This window comes from Octopus bimaculoides, chromosome 1 (genome assembly GCF_001194135.2).
Source record: "Octopus bimaculoides isolate UCB-OBI-ISO-001 chromosome 1, ASM119413v2, whole genome shotgun sequence".
In the NCBI taxonomy this organism is placed as follows: domain Eukaryota; kingdom Metazoa; phylum Mollusca; class Cephalopoda; order Octopoda; family Octopodidae; genus Octopus; species Octopus bimaculoides.
Window position 1 is genome coordinate 21,163,302 of NC_068981.1, and position 23,996 is coordinate 21,187,297.

The 23,996-nt window shown below is 32.4% G+C and overlaps 1 protein-coding gene across 2 annotated transcripts in view; it reads right to left on the bottom strand.

Annotated features, from left to right (window-relative positions):
* The window catches only part of LOC106882189 (guanine nucleotide-binding protein G(o) subunit alpha), a 128,307-nt gene that overhangs the window by 42,530 nt on the left and 61,781 nt on the right, over positions 1-23,996 (bottom strand). For both annotated transcript variants that reach the window (XM_014932780.2, XM_014932788.2), the window contains exon 3: positions 12,176-12,317. In XM_014932780.2, the coding sequence (XP_014788266.1) occupies positions 12,176-12,317 (142 nt within the window). The remainder of the gene's footprint in view (positions 1-12,175; positions 12,318-23,996) is intronic.

Below are 23,996 nucleotides of genomic sequence, written 5' to 3' on the forward strand. Positions count from 1 at the left end.
AGAAGCACTAAACATATTAACTTAAGTATTTTATCAATGTTTATTGTGAGTATGAAAGATGGTAGCTATTTTAAAGACAACAAGGAATTGTTGAATGAGATATGGCTGCTAGATAAAGCAAGCTGTAAGGAGAAATGATTGGGAAAAATATATGATGCAGGATTTCAAGAGTGATATACAAAAGTAATGGCAAGAAGAGAGGCAGATGCATTGAGCAAAATCTGGGTAGAAGTGGTACACAAATTGGTAATTTAGATGAGCAGAGCCATTGTAGTAGCAAAAGAGCAAAGAGATAAAACAATACATTATCGAGCCAATGAATGCAATATCAGCACTGTTCCATGTAGGTTTAAGTAGTTGCTTGTATAACATCAGTACTGTCCTATATATATATATATATATTATAAAGTAGTATTGTGTGTGTGATCCTTGGTCTGTAAGTAGTTCTCTAATGTGGGTCTAGCTAGTTTGGGTGAGTAATAAGTAGCACTGTTCCAACTAAATGAGTAGCTCCATAATTTCTTTCTGTGTTTAGGACAGGGCTGACACTGAAGTGTCTTTGTGGTCCTCAAATATTTTCTAGCAGTTCTTTAAATACAAAGTATTTGTGAGCCATTTACCCTTTATACATACAAGCAATGGACAAAAAATTAATAATAATAATAATAAAAAAAGCAGGGCATTATAAAAAAAGAAGTTGCTGATTTAGGAGGTCTGTGGCTAAGAGCAGTAGCGTTCAAGTATGTGAACAGTTCCTTAATGTGAGTCACACTTAAAGTTGAATGGGGCTGAAATATTCTTGGGTCTGGCAAAAGAAACCTTGCATCTGTAAATTTTAGCAATACAATATACTTTAATTTTTCAAGTAATATCTTTATAGATTGTGATCTAACACTTGTAGAGGCTTTGTTCTTAAAACCAGAAGCTGAAGTAATTTTAATAGAAAAAAAAATGTAAATAATGATTCATTTTGAACTCTCTCCCACCACACAGATTATTTCAACTACAGTACTCTTTGGCTAACTTTTACTTAGAGTCTGGTGCAGCCTTCCAGCTTGCCAGCCCTGGTCAAACTGTTCAATCCTTGCCAGCATAGACAATGGGCGTTAAATGATGATGATGATGATGATGATATTATATATATATATATATATATATATAAATAAAAGCATACATCAGATAGGATTCTGCATATTTTCCATCTACCAGATTTTACTCAGAAGCTATGAGTAGACCCAGATGAGATTCAAATCTAGTATAACAACCATATATGTGCCCTCAACCATATTGCTATGCTTGCATTTACTGTGTGTACTTGAAATCTATTTTAACAAGAGCTAATTTAATTCTAACAACATAAGTTGCTTTCATTTTATAAAGACTAAGTATTTAATTACTCTTTTACACTTGTTTCAGTAATTGGACTGTGACCATTAGGCATCACCTTAAAGGGTTTTAGTTGACCATATCTACCCCAGTACTTATTTTCTATTAGTGTGGTACTTATTTTAGCAACCTCTGTTTATTGCACCATTAAGTTATGGGACATAAAGACAGACATCATTTTTTTTCAAGTGCTGTTAAAGATAGACATAAATACAGACACATGATGAAGTCTATCAGCTTCCCTCACAAGGAATTAGTTGACCCAAAGTTATAATAGAAGATTGCACATAGTGGTTTGCAATGGGACTGAACCTGGGAAAAACTAGGCATGAAGTGAATTTCTTAACCGCACAGAATGCCTGCACCTGAATTCTTAATCTTTCAATTCTCTTTCAAAGCTTAGTAAATTATGTTCAGCGGCAAATATGCTTATAAATAGTCTTATGCAATTATTTATATACACACACACACACGCACAGTAAATGCAAGGGAGGAATAAAAACATGATTTCTCACACCATTCTAATGGCTTAGTATGAAGATGGGATAGTGTTCATGATCTCTGTACAACACTCCAGGATTGGCAAGATTGATATGGTTTATGTTCAGCAAATGTCTGTAGAAAAACATGGGCTCTGGAGAGTAAAGTTCTTGGATGAACTACAGAGGCTAGTGTGCAGCTTAGGTGAAGAGTGATGAAAGGAGGAGAGGGAATGTGTCAGATGAGTGTATTGGCTAGGTTTGCATAGAGAAGGTCTACAACTACCTAGTTCAGAGGAATAGAGGTTGTAGTAGTAGTGATTAAGTAGGCAGAAAGAAGAGAGCACATTTGTGGGTTTGAGGCAGAAGTGTATTGATGACTGAGTCTTTGCCAATCAGCCAGAAGTTTTTCTATTGAAAATGAGCTTTGATGTTTCTGTGAAGCAAAAGTATCATCCCAGACATGGGAGTTTCTTAATGTTCACACTGTATATTTTCTTTTAACTTTAAAAAATATATATACAACTAAGTATATGTTTGGTCTTGTTAAAAAATTATCTTTAAGTTATAACCCCCAGAAGAAACAGATAGATCTGAAAGCTGAGCTGGTTCTCATTCATGCCTGCTACAGTGAGAACAATGAATACTTTAATCTTTCTTTCAGATTATCATTTGGTAATGATCTTCATTGATTCACTTGTTGAAAAGTCAACTAAGGCTATGAGTTAGAGGTTCATTATATGAACAAGCCCACATTCAGTGTAGATATATCTTACCACAAACTTGGCATTGATATTCACTGAAATGATTTTATGGCAATTTTATTGCTTTTTATAAATAATCTTTTCAGTTTACCAACAGTTCATGAACAGCATAAATATCACAAAGCGGGGTTACAAAAGACATATAGTGATCTACAAGCATAGAATAGCTGTATAAAAAGTGTAGGGAAAGGATATTATAAGTATGCAGTCTGATCAATAAGTATCCAGACTGTTGCCATAGTAACGAAGCTAAAGCATGTAGAGTGAAGCCGCTTGGCACAGATTGACCTTGAACTCTGCTGTGCATGCACACTAAGTTTTAATGTTCTAGCTCACTTCTGCTATTTATAATAGTGCTTAGAAGTAACATGTGTAGTGCATGTTTGTTGCATTGACCATGACAGAGAAAGTTGAGCAGAAAATTTGATTCAAATTTGCCAAAAGCTTGGTGATACCTGCTCAGAGGCCTATGCAAAGTTTTCAAAAAGTCTTCATTGTTTTCAACACAATCAAGGAGATTTGTGCAACTGAAACTCCAGTGTCTTATTGGTCAGCAGAAAACAGTTGTAGCACAAACTTGGCAGACATGCGGCTCATACCCAAATCTTCAGTGATAATGAACAGAACTGAACTGTAACTAATCTGCATGTCCTCTGATAACTCACAGATGGGGATTCGACAATTTCCCCTCACAGCTGCACAAGCATCTGCAATGTTTTTCTCAGTTCTGCTGGTTGCAGGTCTCTCAGAACATTTGTCACTAGCAACATTTTTTCAGCCATCTTGAAAACGTCTGAACCACTCATACACTTGTGTGCAGCTCATACACTCCTCTCCATACACTTTCTGCAACTTTGCATAGGCCTCTGAGCAGGTATTCCCATGACAACATGCTACACACGTTACTTCGAAGCACTGCCATAAACAGCAGAAGTGAGCTAGAACGTTAAAACTTAGTGCCCATGCTCAGCAGAGTTCAAGGTCAATTTTTGCCAAGCGGCTTCACACTGCATGCTTTAGCTTCGTTACTATGGCAACAGTCCAGATACTCATTGATCAAACTGCTTATAATATACTTATTGAAGTATATTAAAAACCGGTAATATAAACATAAATTACACAATGTAAATAAATACATACATGTATAACTATAAATGAATACAAATACAGACAGTCTGCATACAGGTGAAAATCTCTCACCTGGGTTTAACCAAAACACAACTTGAGCACCTTCTATTTTAGAGGTTAGAAAGGGCTCATTCTCCCTTTGGAGTGTAAATACAGCTGTCATAGACAGTAAAAAGTGGTTCTGATTGATAGCCTATTGCTTGCGTTTTTCACATAGATGAAATGCATCTCCTCAATCTGCACGTTAATTTTTCCATCTTTCTGCAGTTCAATATGTTTATCAATCCCTCACTGACTACTCAAAGAACTAAATTTCCTTCAGTTTAAGGAAAGAAGGGCTTCTCCTGGTATGTCACTGTTGAACATTGGTCAGTCTAGGCAAGATGAGCAAGGGTGGCATGAACAGAGGATGACTGTGACAGATGGACTAGGATGAGGTGGAAAAATAAATGCATGAGTGACTAAGAAAGAGCGAAACAAAGTGGTTGTGATGATTGTGTAGAAAAGGAAGAAATGGGAGAGATAGTAATGACAGAGTATAATGAGGTAAATAATAATAATAGAGGGTAAGGAGAGAGAGAGAGGGGGGGGATATTAATCAAAACGTCTTTATTAGCAAGAGAGGGGGAAGAGAAGGAGAATGAAGACAGAGAGAGACTGTGGGACAGCAGCGAAAACTGGAAGTAAGAGAATGTGATAGTATCAAAAGTGAGTGACCTGAGAGGGGAAAGGGAATGGTAGTTAAAAGAACAGAAGAGAAATGTTTGCTGGTAAGTGAGAGAGAGAGAGCATTTAATGGATAATCAAGATTGTCATAGTAAAAGAGTGATAGATAGAAAGGAGTGTATTGAATCCTAATTAATTTTATGCAATTCCTCATTACTTAGGCACTGTGTTAGGAAAGAAAGAACAGTATTGAGGACTGAGTATAAACAGAGCTAAAGGGAAGATTGAGTATGGACAAAGCAAAAGTTTTGCCTCGGTACAAGTGACATGGTGAACAGGAGAGAGAGAGTGGTAAAGAGGTAAGGGAATACAGAATAGGCAAAAAAAAGGGCAGTAGACAGGGATTTAACAGGTAGAATATGACCAAAAGGCTCAAGTGCATATTATGTATCCTAGTCCATATCACTATCCAGGTTTTATTGTATCTTTCATTATGCTTACAAAGGTGTTCAGGTTTTCTACAGCATCATGCACCAATCACCACAGTTCTTTGTTATCTCCTTTACGACATGCAATATCTTGAGATCAGTCTTCATCACTTTGTCCTATATCTTCCTCAGTCTTCTTCCGCAGGTTCAATTCACTTCAAGTATTCACCACTTCCTTAAGCAGCTATCATCCCCCATACATCACGTCTGTACAAGTGTAGCCTTTTCTGACAGACAACATCTGATTCTGTTCACATACTGTTGTTCATGTACACTAACACTATACATTAGCAAGGCACACTTGCTTCATTTCTTTCAACTCATTACAAATCCTCTCTATTGAAGGCCCATATCTTGCAGTTATACAACTTTGCATTTCAGACATAAACATTAGACAATCAGCCCTTCATTCTGAGGGACAAGCATGGAATTCTTTTAACACCCACTTTCTTTTTATTATGCAATCTTTTTTTAGAACCAATCTTGAAGAAAATTTTTTTTATTTTGATTTAAAAGAAACCTCTTTTTTTTTTTAATATCAGAAATTCATTAGAGCTACAGAATTTACAACTGTAGTATCATTTTTTTTTTATACATAAATATATTTTGCTTGCAGTTGAAGTGTATAAATATATTTTATTTTCATTTGAAAGCATTAGTTACTTCGGCTTTTGAAAATTGAAACTACTGCTGTCTCAGTTTAAATTTATTAAGGATGAAAATGTAATTACAAATGCAAATAAAATATATTTATGCATTTCAAATGCAAATAAAAAATGTTTATTAAAAAAAAAAAAAAAGTTCAGCAACTGTAAATCCTCTAATCCTAAAATCAGTTTCTGATTAGAAATAAAAAGCATTTTTAATTGATAAAAATTTATTTTGGAGATTCAGAAACTTTGATGTTTAAAACATAGAAATTGATAGACCATTAGAAATCAAAATAATAAGCTACAGGTGGACTAAAAAAAATTTCCTGCTAAAACATGCTTGTACACACACACATGCACACACACACACACTAAATATATCTACAAATACATACAGTAAAGTAGTAATTGCTCGTTTAAGTCATTTTTCCAATGACTGTATATTATCTATGATGAACCATTCTCTATATTACTCTGCCATTTATTATTTACTGTTATGATGTTCTCTCATTAAGTCCCATGCTATCAAGGAAGGACATTGTATATTTAATGAGGAACAGTTTATCCTAAATATATATTTGAATAATGTGCTCTATATCTAAATAAACCCCATCACTTTTGTTGGGTACTACACTAGTTATAAAGTAGCAATTCTAAGAATACAAAATATCTAGGAAAGTATCAAAAGAAACTACATAAATTGCTACAAAACATAAGAATGTCCCACACCAAATGTTTTCCATCTTTAAAGAAGACAGCAAATATAAATCAGAGACAAAAACTGAAAGAATGTTGGGACCAAGTGGCTTGTGGTATTTGTTCTGATTCTTTACATTCTGAATTAAAATCCAGCCATTGCTTGGTTTAACACCACCACTTGGCAACTTAGGTGCCTTTAGTACAGTAAACACTGCTGCAAGTATTTGGGTTGGATTTCTGGTTTGAGGATACAATAGAAAAAACATGGTACAAGCAAAGATCAAAATTGGTTTCAGAAAATTGTATGACCATGAGTTAAATATACCAATTCATATAAGTAATATCCAATAGATATACCTTAATCTTCCAACTAGGGAGATGTACATACCTGCAAGAACACCACTTATACAACTACCTCTCAATACCGCAAAAATTTCACAATAAACAAAAACAACACTAAAAATAATACCATTATAACTAACACAAACAACAGCAAACGAGCTGTAAGACAAATATCTCTGCCTCCTACCCAGTAAATCAACAATACTGCATACACTATGACTTTAAAAAATTCTCTCTAATATAGGCACAGAAAGTTATAGTTTATTATATAGTACTTTAATTTTATGGACCTCAGAATGATGAAAGGTAAAGATAATTTTGGTAGAATTTGAACTCCAAACAAAATACAAAGCTATTTTTCCCAGTGTTCTAATATTCTACCAATCTACCACCCTCAAAATTAATGTTGAAAAATTATACAATATAAAATGAGAGAGGCTCTACGTTGGAAGTCAACAAAAGCCTCTACATAGTTGCATGACATGTTAGTAATAGCAGCCAAACATCTCACAAGCACTTCCTACTGTCTTAAGGAAAGAATACATTGAATGATGCTACCCTACATGGTTCTAAAACATACGAAAGCCATAACTAGATTCATTTTCTTCATGTGTTTGCTTAAATCAGGTTGACCTAGGGCTAAACAACACCTGAAAATCCTGATATGAAGCTACTGGAAAATATCTGACACCCCTGATGCAATACAATATTTCATTGAAGCATGTTCAGTTGATTAGATAATCTATCTACTCTATTCCCTATAGCTCATACCTTCAATTTACTCAGTTAAATATTCTCATTTTATCCCTCTCAGTTAAATATTGTGGACATGAAGTCCAACAAACATTTAACCCATGACAATGTTGAAGAAACAGGGGCAAAGCTAATGCAGTTTAACTGAAAATTATTTATAGGTGACACTAAGCATTGCAGGTCAAAACCACTTTATTTTATTAAATTTGTTCATAATGTCAATAATATGAAAGCTATATGAAGTAGCTTTGGATGTTAATTGAGCAATTAATGATAACTTACATCATAATAAATAGACACCCAGTTGAATGTAATTGGATACTGGTGCGAAACCATTATCAGAGACTCAGTAGGATGAAAGACAATGTAAAGTCCAACAAGGATTTTAATAGAAACAATCTTCTAGGTTTTAAAGTTCCCTTTAGTATTTAGTTCTGGGTTCATGATTTTTTTTCTAAAACATCCTCTTCTATTTCCATAAAAAGTAGTTAGCACATGACATAAGAGATGTTATGCGTTCAATAATGGTCAATCAACTTTTGCCATTTACTCAAATTCATGGCAAAGTGAAACAGCATGACTAAATATAACTTTGTATCTAGTTAGATCCTTCTTTACTTATAAACAAATGAGACAAATGAGAAAGACCTTCCACTGGTTAAGAGGCTAATTTAATGCAAATAATATTCTCAGATGATTGAATGCCTTGGGTGAATTGAAGTGATATAGTATAGAAGAGGACACAGTGAAGATAACAGCAGTAAATTCAAGCTCTTGGCACATTTTGTGACTATTGCTGAACACAGACCAACCTCAAGGAGCTAGATGTTCTTTGAAGAGAAACAGTTAAGATAATAAAGAGTAGTGGAGAAAATGATTCAGAAAATAAAATCTACAGATCTCTTGTAGCTATTGCTCAATATTTATAATTAATAACAGAAGTGCTAATAAAAATCAGAGATAGGAGGATTTCGTTAGTGATGCTCTCTGCCATCTCCTTTTTTGTTTTAATACTTGTTTTTCTATGTTGGTCTAGAGTGGACATACCTTGCAGGCTCTATTAACCCTCTCTGGCATGCTTATTAGAAGTAACAAAAACTGCAGTATGACTTTCTATTCTAAATCATGTAATGATGATGATGATGATGATTATGTTAATGACTAAGATATCAAACACTAATTGAGATTAAAAAATGAAAAGAAAACTAGTAATATTTATAAATATAGGGATGTAATGTATAGTTGTTTTCATAGATTATATAAAGTATTTATTAGACTAAAATGAACTACTAATTGTGAAAGTAATGAAATGATAATTGGCAAATGAGTTTACAGCAATCATAAGCTAAAGCAGTGGTTCCTAACCTGTGGTCCATGAACTAAATTCAAAATTTCATATATATATATATATATATATATATATATATATATATATATATATATATATATATATATATACACACACACACACACATACATCAGTATAAGCATATTAAAAGGGGTCTGTGGGAAAACTCATTTAAATAAAAGGGGTCCTTGGTAGTGAAAAGGTTGGGAACCACTGAGCTAAAGGATAAATTTATACCAAGGAGAAAAGGTAAGGGTTAGTTATCTGAAGTTAGAAATGAGTTGTATTTTTGTGTTACGCTTTTGTTATGGATTAAAAATCAGTTTTATTTCATTACAGCATCTACACAGACCACTAAAACTTGGGTTTATAAGTTTTTCCTATCCTTAATACCATATGTGGCTGGTTAAGAGTGCTAATAATGATCATATATCTAAATTTTTGAATTACTAAAGTTCTACATATCTCTTATTAACCAACCTTATCATGTAACAAAGCTGCCAATCTACTCAGGCACATCATTACAATATACACAACTCATACACACATTTAATCACTGCAAAATTTTCTCATATTTTTCTCTAACTCGCAAACATTAAAACTAATGTATCTTATCCTCTCTAGAAAAAAACATAAACATAAACACTGTTGAAATTCAAGTACATATATAATTTAAATTAATGGTTCTAAAAATTTATTTTGCATAATATAGGAAAAACGTTTGTATCTATATTTGACAAAATAAGCCAATATATTTTTCATATACATTGGATATTTTAAAAAGGTATTTTCCATTAGCTGTACTAAAATTGTGTGTGTGTGCACACACATACGCATGTGTACATGGTTGAGCATGGTCTTCCAAATGTTAGAAAGTATGAGTCAAATGAAATATTAAAAATCTTATTTCAAATTAATACAAACTATGGTAAATGTTGCATTTCAAACACATAGACAAGCAATAAAAATACATAGGCACATATAAGCATATAGCATTTTATGAATGAACACTATTTTAGTGTGCATTTGAAATGAAAGCAAATTTTGAAGACAGAAAACCGAAAGTATAGTTTTGGTTATATATATATGTGTCTTATATGGATGTGTATGGGTTACTGAAATGTGAATAAAATTTTAAGTAAAAAGAACTATCTCTATAAAACCTCATTCTATTAGAGCATATTCTAAGAAATAAATGTAATCTCAGAAAAATTCCTCCAATTGGAAAGAACTATGTAATGTCCAACTATAGAACAGCTTCAATAATTTGGCATTAAAGGCTTTCATAATTTTCATTATTTAATGTCCATCTTCCATGCATGCATGGGTAGGATGGTTCACAGGAGCTGGCCAGGTAGAAAAACAACCCTATGCTACTCTGTTTTGGCAGGGTTTTTACAGCTGGATGTCCTTCCTAACACCAACCATTCTGCAGAGTGGACTCAGTGCTTTCACATGACACCAGTACAAGTGAGGTTAGTTTTAGCATGATTTTTACAGTTTTATACATTGAAATGCAAGCCAGATTTTAAGAAGTAGAAAAATGTATCTCTGTTACACATAATAAAAAACAATATATTTGAAATATTTATGCAAAATTACTATGGTTCAAATTCAACTAATTATCTTACAACTGAGTGCTTTATTTCCAAGTTATGTCAATGTGTGTGTAAATAAAGGCACAGGCATCGCTGTGTGGTAAGAAGTTTACTTCCTAGCCACATAGTTCCAGGTTCAGTCCCACTAAATAACATCTTGGGCAAATGTCTTCTACAATAGCCATGGTCCAACAAAAAACCTTGTCCGGAAACTGGAAAACCTCCTCATATATATGTATATGTATGTATGCATGTGTGTGCATGTGTGTATGTATGCATGTGTGTGCATGTGTGTGTGTGTTTGTGTGTGTGTGTTACTATATCCTTGCCTTGACTTTGCATGATAATTGTAAATGAGTGTCATCATGATGAGGAAATATTACCTTACTTGGAAACAGGTGAGAGTTGGAATACCAACTAAAAGAAAATATCCAAAAATATAGACTTCAAAAGAACGTGAAATGACTGAAAGATTTTTGAGACCATCAACTATTATAGCTAAGTTAAGAACAAATGACATCAATAAATTTGAGCAATATACTGTAAATATATCTAAATTATTTAATTTATTTTAATGACAAGATATCAAATTTAGGCCTTTTAAAGACATTGGAAAATGTAGAAAGACATATAGTTAAGTGCGAGTTGCTACTCTTGAGACCATGAGCAGAAAATAATTTTTGATTAATTGAAATTGAAATCATATGCATGTTGAACAACAAGAATCAAGATGATGACTTGTATATTTATTCCTAATATGTTTCAACAGATTTGAAAATGGCAGATATGAGCAGGATCAAGGAACAGTTTGTTTGTTGAAAGTATAAACAAGGACATTGATTCTTGTTAGATCCATTAGTCTAGGAGTGCTTCTGCTTGATGTGATACAATGATGTTGAAAAAACGGCTGTCCCAGAATCTCTTGTATTAATGAATTGACTGTGTTATGAATACATATTCATTGTAAAGGAGAAGCTGTTCTCCTGTGATGAAACACTACAGTGATTAGCATATTCATGTTTGAATTTGCCAGAATATATTAAGAACAAATATGCATGTCTGCGTGAAATTAAAATCCTAATGAGAAAAAAAAAATCTCATAAATAATAACAAAAATTTATTCTGAAAAGGGCAAACAAAAGAAGCCTAAAATTACACAAAATCAGATAGATATGCAGGGATGGGGGAAATGAATCTGAGATGACAGCCATGTTGGCAACTATAAACATGTTTCAGTTTTATTTGACCTCCTCAGTGCAATGCAGCCCACATGATGTCTGTCAAGATCACTAAATGCCAACAAGAAGTAGCCTGTTACTTTTTGTGAAGAACATTTAGTGATTAGGTATATTAAAATGACATTGGAAAATTCTTGAAGTGTGTTTTTGCACAAAGAACATTATAGTTAGGTACATGCTACCATACTTGGTTGTGAACTGAAAATAATTTCTAAATGATTGAAATTATAACTCTAAGGAGAAAAAAAAAGGTCATTAGATTTAATAGAAATTTCTTCTCACAAGGAGCAAGTGAGAGAAGTCACCAAACTGCAATCAACCAAAAACAAAATGATGTGTAAGGCTCTTTGGCCTTTAAGTTATATTTTAGGACTTACAAGTCATAACTATGATGCTTTTTGACTGTCTTAAACATATTTAATATATACATGAACATTTAACATTATTTTCTTGCTAATCCAAGTTTCTCACTATAAGTGAATCCCCTCCTCTCTTTCACACTCACACACACACACATGCATGCACACACACGTACACACATGTAAATATAGTGAGCAAGGTTATTAAAATAGAAAGTGAAAATTATACAAATGTATACATCAATAAGGAGAAAATGTATGCTGTTTTTCTACCTACCTCTCTTTCATTATCTCCAAAAGGAATATCAAGTGTTCCCATAGCTCGGATAATAGCTACTAGGGACTGTATCGTGTTACTGTAGACAACAGGTTTATATTGTTTGTTATCTTCACTTGTAAAACCACCTTCATGAATAATCCTGTGAGAAGAAAAAGAAAAGAAAATATGAAAATAAAAAGATGTAATAATGTCATGCTAACTGTTCTGGAAAGAGAATTTAGAATGGCAACATGTTTAGAGAAGAATTCATGTAGCAATATACTGAATTTTTACAGAACTGTAAAAGAGAGAATTTCTAATCAATGCAACAAGACATGATCTAATTAGTTTGCTTTAAGTTGGCAATTCTTCGGAACTAGCCAGAAGTTAATCTGGCATACAATCTCATGACTCATTTTTCAAATAAGCTGGAAATGACTGTAGTCTTCACACAATACTCATGGGATAGCAGAAATAGATAGTAAATCAAGTTTATTTCAATACAAAAGAAACAAATAAAAAAAAATAATAACAAAATAAATAAAAATTATCTTGAAAGGAAATGAGCCTCCAAACTAAAGATAATAAAAAAAAACTGCTTTAGAAAAATTCAACAAAGAAAAAAGGAAGTTGAAAACAAAAAGTTAAAAAAAGATTAAAACAATAATCAAATGAAATCAATAGTTTTAATGTTATAGTGTATGGAAGGCAATTCCTTCAATGTTATTTCTAGGGGATTTCTCTATTAGAATTGAAAGCATAAGTGAAATTGTGAAGAAAATGCAATGAAAGCTACCTACAACATGAAGTAAATTTATAATGGCCTAGATAGTAGAATTCTTTTCTGTTATGCCATTCCCTCTTGGGGGTGGAAGAGAGAATAAAAAAATTTAAAAACTACTTTTGATATCTACTTTTTGATGATAACATTAGTTGGAAAGAAATTTTTCAATGCATTTCAATCCTACACCATCTCATCTTTGAAGTTGATTGATACCCAACTTGGCCAACTTCTTGGTAGACTCCATTCTCTGATAAAAGAATCAACCAAGAATATCTAATAGATATTTCTTCTTTTTACATCAATCTAACCGACAAAATATTTAGCTATAACTTGATTGGCCCATGTATAGGAAGAGAAACCTCTTGTCAACGAGGTTAGCTGTTTACTATGATCTCCTTCAAACCCTTCCTCTATGCAATCATTATTTTCACTACAGAACTTACCATGTCACCTAAGCAGCAAACATTATGTCATTTATAATATGAGTTAACAAAAATGGCTCTATGTTAGTCATGGGCAAACTGCAGCATGTAGGACTCTCTGAATGGCACATCGAATGAAAAAATTACCTTGAAATTTTATTAGTAGTGTGACTTGCCTGATGATGAGCCATGTCTCATGTGACTTGCTTTGTGAAAAAAGGTGGCCCATACCTGATCTTTGTGACCCCATTCAAAGGAGACTTGGTTGCTAGAAATAGCAGCCAAATCTCCTTTAAATAATTCCCCTCTACATCTTAAATGAATATAAAAAAATGATACACTGGACAATGATGATGGCAAAGTGAAAGCTAGAATAATACCTCATAGGTCTGCATAATGAGAGTTGACCAGATGCTAAACAACTATTTTTTTTTTATCAAATCAATAGTTATGTGAAATGACCTATCAGCAGTGTGATGGATTTAACTATTTTCCTTGGATACCTTGCACAAGGATGATCAACATATATTGTAGTCTTCACTCTCTAACCAAGCTGGTTCTGTAAGTAGAACTCCTGTCATTTCTATTTTTGCTTCTTGTGCACCATGCTCTACACTGCATATAGGAGAGATCTCTTAAACTTTCTCACTCCACTTATTTCACTACCATGTACACACAGCTGCTCAATGTAAGAACTTCTTTGATTGCACTAATAGGTGATCAACCTTAAATGTCTCCCTTCCATTACATTCTTGTGGTGCACTCTACAGCTGGGTCTTATCCTCAACAAGTTCTTCCATCACAGGCAAATGAATACTTAAGAAAAAGCAGTCAAGCTGACCTAAGAATATCAAACATCAAAGTTGATGTAGGACAAAGATGTATGTGCGTGTGTTGTAGGTAGCTGAGACAGACTGAAAACATTACAGTATTTTGATATATTTCTCTCGGTTCTTTGTTTAAATCCTGCTGAACTCAACTATATCAGAGTCCATAAAATAGTAGCAGCTACATACTTGAAAGGATTCTTTCCCCTCTTTTTGACAATTTGTTTAGTATTTCTGGAGTTTACAAAATATGTCCTAGTCATATATTAATGGTAGTTAAATCTCCCTATAACTTTCTTATTCTTAGAATTACTTGCAGAAATTGTAGAGTATTGAACTAGTTTTATCCCTCTACATATAGTTTTCAAATCTCAAAGTTACTTTAATTTTTGCTTCTCTGGGGTTGATAATCAATCACCAGATAGTACAAGAGGTGACTCCAATATGATTCTTAAAATAATGTCGACATTAAAGAAATTTATAGAAATCTTGCTAAAGCATAGAGGAAGAACATTTAATATTGTAAATAACCATGAAGAAATGAATATTCTTTAATTAATTCCAATACTGACACACATTATTAATAAATAGATGACATGTAAAGAAAGAGATACAAACACATCACACTTAATCAGCTATATTCTAAATAAACAAAAGCATTCATTCATCTTGGTAGAAGTAAAATGACAATAGCTATAACTGTGCAAGAAACAGAACTCCATTAAACTACATGTCAGACTGCAGTTGCTTTAATTTCTGAGTGAAATGACATTCTGACTGTTGTTTGCCATCAATGGACTGCAATGCTAGTTTTAACAATGGCAAACAAACCCACAATATAGTGGAAAGAATTCAAAAGCCCGCAACAAAGGATAAAATGGATGAAGTAAAAGAGATTAGATAATAGGGAGGAATTTAGTTTCATTCAGGGTCAGTATCAATTTATATTTGTTGACCTGAATGAAGCTAATATTTGTAGAAATAAAATATTCTCTCCATAATAACTGAGCACATACAGCTGGAAAACTACAATGTGTGTGTGTGTGTGTGTGTGTGTGTATGCACCATAAATGATTAACAAACAAAATCAATCCTCTCCAAACAATGTTGTTGTTTCTGTGGTTATTCAAACATTAGTTTGTGAACAGAAATCACTCCAATGCCAATAATCTAAATAAATTTATTTGAAACAATTGAACAGAATTGAGAATTAAGTTTGTCAGAACTAATATTAGAGAAGACATAACTGAAAGTATAAAACAAAATTGACTTGTGTAGAATAGAGTAAATGGAGTAGTTTGCAAGTAAATGAAGATAAAACTACCTCTATTTTCCACATTAATCCTGCTTTAGCAAATTTTCAGGTCAACTGGCAGACTAGAGTATCAGAAGAAAAGTGACTAGAGGTATTTCTTCTGGCTCTTTAATTCTGAGTTCAAATCCAATGAAGATCAACTCTTGCCTTTCATGCTTCCTGGGTTGTTAAATGATGTACCAGTAATTCACTAGCCCCAACTCCTCAAAATTATTGGCTTTACAACTAAATAAGATGCCATTATTTATGCAATGCTTGGTATTCTTTTAAGCAGTCGTATCTCTGTCAGTCTTCACAAGCTATTGTTGTTCATCCTGATGAATATCTTGTCAAAATGGCTTCTGTATGTAATTTCATTCTCCTGCTAACAATATTATATAACAATAAAATGGGAAAACATATAATAAAGATTTATAAAGTGTTTAAAATAATTGAATTAAATGATAATAACTTACTATTATAGTTTAACATAATGATACGGGACAGAGGTCTGTATTCAATGTATTTAATGTTTGTATCATTGAATTTAATGGAATATCTCTTGCTAGTCATTAGTGAAACTGCTCACCAAAACACTTCATATTCTGACAATTATTGCTAAACTCACACACTAATGACACAGTTACTAAACTGGGGATCACTAAAATATCCATTATATATGAAGGGGAAAAAAAAGATTTAAACCTTATAAGACACCCTTGGGTAACTAACGTCTGTTTTTAATAACTGCAACATCACTGTCTTAATTAGGAGAAACTGTTCAGCATCCTGTACATGAGCAATGCATATATAGCTATGCAATACCAACTTTTTGTTCTACATGAAAAGTGTGGTGATGTTTTCAGTGAGAATATTACTACATTCAGAGATACCAAAGTTCACATCAAAGTCACTGAAACTGCACCAAAGTTTTTTGAAGCATATGTCTTTGAAGGGAATGAAGTTGAGCATAATAAATTGGAGTACGAAGATATATAATCAGCCCATGCATTATTCAAAATGGGCGTTTCTAATAGTATCAGTTGTAAAGGGTAGAACAATAAGAACTTATGAGGACTATAAGCAAACTCAGTAAATCAGCCACTTGTGATGGGTGAAAGGTTTCCAAAGCTTGATCATAGCCATACTTCTCAACAGTTGCTTCTGGGCAAAGATCCTCAATTACTAATGCTGAATATGCATCGAGAACCTTTTTTTTTATGTATGTGCAAGCATCCAGTTTTGGGTTAAGTATGTTCCAGTGCAAAATGGAAAAAAGTTCAAGTTATATATTGTTTGTGTTTGAGATGACAATAGTGGAAGGGAAGAATGATGAGCATGTTGAAAAGGTTCTGCATGTACTATCTAACTATGGTCTGAAGTCAAAAAAACAGAAATGAAGCTTTATGATTCCAGAGGAAGATTATTTAGATTCCAAAATAAACAAAGACAGTATGTTTCCAGAACCAGAGAAATTAGCACCAGTCAAGTCATAAATGAACCTAAACCAGAATATATTAATGAGATCAAATCATTCTTAGGGATGCTTGACTATTAACACAGGCACCAACCAAATAAGAGTTTTTACAGAGAGCTTCGAGAAAATATGTACCGTGGACATATGGTACAAACTGTATATGATAAAGTAAAGCAGGTACACTGTTCCTCTGAATTTTTGGTACATTATGATCCAAATAAGCCTCTGCTGTTTTCATTCTACAGAATTGGAGGTTTTGTTATTGCCTGATGCTTCTGAAAACCCTGTTATTACTTCCCAAACATTTCTGAGACTGAATGAAACTATGCTCAGATTGAAAGAGAACAACTGTGTATCACTTATCAAGCTAAGAAGTTTTACATATATCAGTATCATTGCAAGCTAACTCATATTACTAGCCATAAGCCACTTCTTGGATTCCTCAACTAAAGTAAACTAATTTCCTCAGTAACTGCTCTATGGATCTAATGTTGGACCCTACTTCTGTTGTCTTATTGCCATAAATTACTACACCAAAGCCCATTTGCATCTTGCACATACAAACATGGTTGTTTTTCATAGATTTATGTGTGTGTGTGTAAAACAACTTGTAGAATGTAGCAGTCACTATTTTGGTGGCATCCAATCTTTTATGTTTATTGGACAGTTCATTTGTAACTGTTGCGCCACTAAGTTTAGTTGTAATGTTAATTTCTCCTGTGTGCATAATCTTATGTTGAAATCAAAGCCGCATTTCATATGTACAAGTTATAGAGAAGAGTAAAGCTCATAGCAGCTACATTAATTTATTGACTGTTAGAGAATAGAAATAAAACCATTGTTTTAAATGTTATCCTGCAGTTTTGCTTATCATGGAATCAGGATTCTCTACAAACCATCTCAATGAATTATCTCTGAGGCCTTACATCTATAGTAGAAACCCTTTAATTTAGTAGTTATACTTCTTATTTCCAATTACATAAACATTGTGATTGCTTAATGATTATTACATCATTAACTGATCTTCAAACTTTTTTATTTGGATAGCCTCTTAAAAATATTAAGAAGATTGCCTCATCTGAGAATAAACCATTATGTATATAATATGTTGAAGACACAACTGAGACAAATTACACTTCTATATTCATTGTTATCAAATTACAGCAGCAGATCTAAATACAAATTTCATAAACTTACAATCCATTCCTATTCACACAGAACACCCTTTCTCTTGGAATAGAATTACTAAGCCTTGAGCAATTCATATTTAACTCAAATTACATTAACTTATCACAATTCTCCAAATAAAAATTCACCTCAGCTAAGATCTGTTTCATTTCCTTAAATGATTCATAAAAGCAAAGTAAAATCATTAAACTTTTTATCCTCCTTTATAAACCTTCTTCAATATCAATGCAAATGAAACCATTTTTGCAAAGTTGAATATTTACAACTTGTTACAGGAATAGATTTTTTTAACTAGATGCAAGTCTTACCACTAAAGTAAGAGAGTTTATTACCAGATAAACAGAAAGAAGGGAAGGTACATATAAATCTCAGACACATAAAAGAATGGGTGAAATAAAGTTTGAAAGCTGTTTGAATATTTATCATTATTTATTGGTGTTTTATTTATTTCAGAGTTCTCTCACTCATTATTAAAACATGCAGATAAGTTTAATTATTGCATATGTGTGTGTATATGAGAGAGAGAGAGAGAGAGAGAGAGAGAGAGAGAGAGAGAGAGAGAGAGAGAGAGAGAGAGAGAGAGAGAGAGAGAGAGAGAGAGAGAGAAACAGAAAGAGGGGTACAAAGACAGCTATGGATTAGTGTAATATACAAACACATGCAAGCTAAATTCAAAGATTATCAGTTTCATAAGGGAAGGGTTAGTGCTTCATTTTCATGGTCAATGGTTCAATACTAGTTAGAATTTGCTTTATGTAAACGTATTATTAACTGTGTAGCAGCTTAATATACACACCTAGTCAACTAAAAAAGTTGGCAATTATCTAATAGTGCATATGTACTTTCATGAACATAAAATAAATGATAGTAATGACAATGATGCTTAACTCTTGAAGATGAATTTGTTTCATTTAGTAAGGAGTAAGTCAGGAGTTTATAAGAAGAAATACATAGGCTTCTGTATTTGGATCAAGTTGCTTTCTACATTCTATACCAAGAATGTTTTTAGCAAAATCTAGAACTGACACATATAGAAAATTCTATACAAATTGTCTTGGTACATTTTGAAGAATTGATTCTAGACTTGCACACAAAATCTAAAACCTAAAGGAACTCTGATTCCAGAAGTTTGAAAGTGAATACATATTTCAGTTAGCAGTAGATTTCTGTATCATAACAGTTTCAAGGAATCCTTTTCATTCAATATTGTGATAGTTTTACAACAAATGTAGCAGAATTTTAGGTAGGCTGACAATCACTTTAAATCAAACCAAAGATAGAGCCCAAACTAAAAAGGACTCCCAACCAAGGGGAGCTTGGACGAAAATAGGTAGCATCTAAACCAGTGGTTCCCAACCATTTCACTACCAAAGACCCCTTTTATTTAAACGACTTTTTCCACAGACCTCCAGGATATTAAAAGGTCTCTCAGCTTAACATGTTCATGAACCCCCAGTACTACCTTTGTGGACCACCAGAGGTCTGTGGACCACAGGTTGGGAACCACTGCTCTAAACCAATGTTTTTCAGGGTGTTGGTGTATGCCCCACCAGTGTAGCATAGGTAACTGAATGGGGTATATGTAACAAGTGAATAGAACTTGCAATAAAGTTATAATTAAAACTTCTTTTGATTATATTTATATATTCTATATATTATTTTGTTTGTTTATGGTGAGGAGTATGTTTTGTTGGAAAATCAAAGTGGAGTGTGGAACGATAAAGGTTGAGAAGCACTACTCTACGTGGTCAATGACCTGCTAGAAATAATTACCAAAATTCCATGAAATCACATCTTTCCTTCTTAAGAGAACAATGTAATCCTTGATATATACTGAACAATGTAATGCTTGATACATAAAAAGATAGGATAGCCAAGGTTGGAAGCGTAATAAATAAATAAAAAAACTAAAAAAAAAAACCCAAAAAACTAGTGAAATAGTTTAGTGAACACAAAAATCCATATAGTGACTTAAGGAGCAGAAATGAACTAGCAAGTGATTGAGGAAGTTTAAGCTCCTTCTATACTACCAGCAACAAAGTGCTTGTCTCTTCACATAAAATGTAAATTGTATAGTGTATGTGATGTTGATAGGAAACGGTATAAGTCAGGAGTGAGTGGAGAGGAATGAACTGTATGTGATCAGTTGTTTGATTGCAAATAATGAATTAAGTTTAAATATGTAAAGGAAGTGGTGCAGGTTTTAGACATGCCAGCATGGAAAACGGACATTAAATGATGATGATATCAGAAGTAAACACAAATTTGTGATATGATACCAGAATATAATAATGTTTATGTCCAATACCACACACACACAACATATGATTTCCATGCTGGCATAGGCTAACTCATGTCAGCATGGAAAGTGGATATAAAATGATGATGATGAATGATGACAGCAATTATTTCAATTGAGCTGTGCATCTTCATCTTTATTTTTTTTTTTATATATATAATGTAACTTGTTTGGAACATTTCAATTATTATTAATTAGAGTAAATTTTATAAGTCTGAAAAATGCTACAGGAAGCAAACAAAGCAAATCAAAAAAAAAATTCTACAAGAACTGTGGAATAAGAACTGAATATGACTTTGAAAAGAAACCCCCCAAAAACAAAAAAAAAACTAAAAAAAAAATTAAAATAATTTGATGAATTGCAATTTTGCAAGAAATTTAACAAGAAAGAGTAGAGTAGGAACTTTCAAAAGAAGAGAAAAGTGATGACATTCTTAGATCAAAATATTTTATAAAAAGTAGAATTGGACATATCTAGCATAAACATTTTATGGCAAGAAAATTCATCGTTTGGAATATGAAAAATAAGAACCTAAAATTTATTAAAATGATTGAACTCTATACAATTTTACCACGAAAACTGTAAATCAAAATAATAGATGAACCAGAGCTAAGAATACTTTAGGAACAGATGATTTGGGGTAAAATAATCATGGAAGTATACCTTTTAAGATGAAGAGTAACAACAAATGAACAAATATACAAATATATTCTTTATCAACAAATGGAAGAATGGATCACTTTTACAATATGTATGGAAACTTAGGAAACAACTGCAAAAATAGATAAGTTATATCACATCAGAACATTAAAAATTGGTTTCTGAAGAGGAATTTAAGAAAGAATATGATTTGGACAGAATGTTAACAAAGCAAAAGCATACACAGAAGCAATGTGACAAGATGCAAATCAAAGTTTGGTTATCTCTAAATAAGCAGTCAATAGAAAAGGCACATTCCAAAATTATAACAATAATTTTTCTATGAATCAGATTTCCTGAAAGATACAGGACTCTTCTGAAATTTGGAAGAAATATAACTAAAACATGTGAAACTCAAATTCAAGTTATATGTAAGAACAACTGCACTAATAGAATGTCTGATGCATTTAGTAAATCAACTCATAATAGAACAAGGAATGGCAATGATGAGCAAAATAATAACAGTTGTTATATGAATTGAACACAGAGTGCCAAGACAAGATGGTTACTGAACAAGAGAAACTGAAGGTAATTAGTTTTTCAGAGGAAACATTAACATCCACTCCCCAAAATGTCTTTTTTCAAATTAAAAAATGACAACACAGAATCCTGCTAGTTGAACGTTTGTTTAGGAAAATCCATTTGTTTGATGATGAATCATTAGTTAGAAATAAAGGTGAATTTTGTCCAAAGAAAGAAAGGAGTAAAACACTTGATATTTACTATGAATACATGAATTTTCCCCTTGAAATAACTGAAAATCCAATTTCTCAAAACAAGAACAGAACAATCTAAATGATCTATGAAAAAGATTGAAATTAACATTTAAAGAAGCTGATGATGGTAATACTGTTGCTATTATGGATACAGATTATTATAAAAAAAAGTACTTAAGATATTAAATAAATAATATTACTATGAAAAAACAAACAACTATAAATAATCAAAAATAGCATGAAATTTACTGACTATCGAGTATGTACCATATATGTTTGATGAAAGGAGTTGACTAATGTATGCAAAATCAGACGCAAAAGCAGCAATTTCTATGGCTTACCTAAAATATATAAAAGTAAAGCTATTGGTGACATAAAGACACTAAAATCAAAGATATTAAAATAAAATCTCTAGATGATTTTAAATGAAGACTGATCATAGCAGGTTTTTAAACCATACTTAAAATATATATAGAGTTTTATTCAAGATGATCCAGATAAGCTTAATTACTTACCAGAAACAGCAAACCAAAATACAATTACTGTTTCCTTTCATGTTGTAAATTTATATGCTAATATCAATCACAAGTAAGGAATAAATGCAATTAAATATTGGCTTCATGCATATCAATTTGAATTAGCAGAATGCAGTCAAAAGATTTTATCAATAATGGGCTTAGATTTATATTACAAAATAATCATTTCATAGTCAATGAATCAGTGTACTGACAAATATCAGAAACTGTAAGGGCACTAAAGTAGCCCTCATTTATGCTAGCTTTATAGATATTTGGGAACACATTTTATGCACATTTAAAAGACAACTTGAAAATGTCTAGGTAGCTATTTTATTTCATAGCAGGATAAACTTATGGAATTTAAAAAATATGATTAACAATGAAAGCTACAGTATTAAATTCACAGCAGAATTCAACCAGAAGAAACTACAATTTTTAAACAATTATGTAAACAGGTAAGACAGAAACAGACATTTACAATAAACTTATAAATTCGAATTCAAAGCAGTAACTTTTCTTTACATCCTATCATTTTAAACATACAAGAATAACCATTACATTTAGCCTTACAAAAAAAAAAAAAAATTCACAAAAGTATTGAACCTTACAGAGTACAAGCAAAAACTGGAAGAATCAAACAGTCTAATAGCAAATGGAACAGAAGTAAAATATATATTCATCTCCAGGAAAGCAGTATTCAGTCAATGCCCTCATTTAAAACGTTTCCTACTTCAGACTTGGAAGTCTCCTTTTGTTGAATAACCGCCATCTCACCCGCAGCACGAACATTTATCTTTTTGTTTACACAACTAACTGACCAGTATGTATTTCTTCCTCCAGTTGTAGAGAGGTCATGTGCCTTCAGTCATTTGAGTTTGATGAGTCACCTATACTGATAAGCACTCTATAGGTGTGAAACCAATGGTCACTATGACTGGCCATAACTTTTAACTTCCTAAAAAATATATTACTGCTCTCATGCTTTAGAGTGTGTGTTTTTTGAAGATATATGAACTACTGATGATATATACTGCATTCAAAAATATCACTTTCTTGTCTATATTATACAATACACATTTGATGCTTCTAAAAAATAAATTTGATTATATACATATGTGGTTGTTATATCTATCTATCTATCTATCTATCTATCTATCTATCTATACATACATACATACATACATACATACATACATACATATATATATCATGTTTGTGTGTGTGTGAGCATCTTAGTTTAAAAATAAGTACACTGCATCCAGCTATAAAACATGACTTCAGAAAAATAGTTCAATCCATGCCAGCATGGAAAAGTAAACATAAAACACATGATGATGATGATGATATATGCAAATTTCACAATCGTTGTTTTCAATGCTGACTTTTTCAAGCTTTGCATAAGTTGGATGGGTCTTTAGTACAGTATCTCAGCATTTATTGTGGTACTTTATCTCTTACACAACATTGAGATCAATCTTTACTAACTTTCTCATGTCTTCCTCTTCCGCAGGTTGCTTCTACTGCTCATTTGTACTCTTGTCATTCATGCACATTAACATTCCACATTCAATGAAACAATGCTTACTTCATTTCTTTCCAGCATTTCCACACATT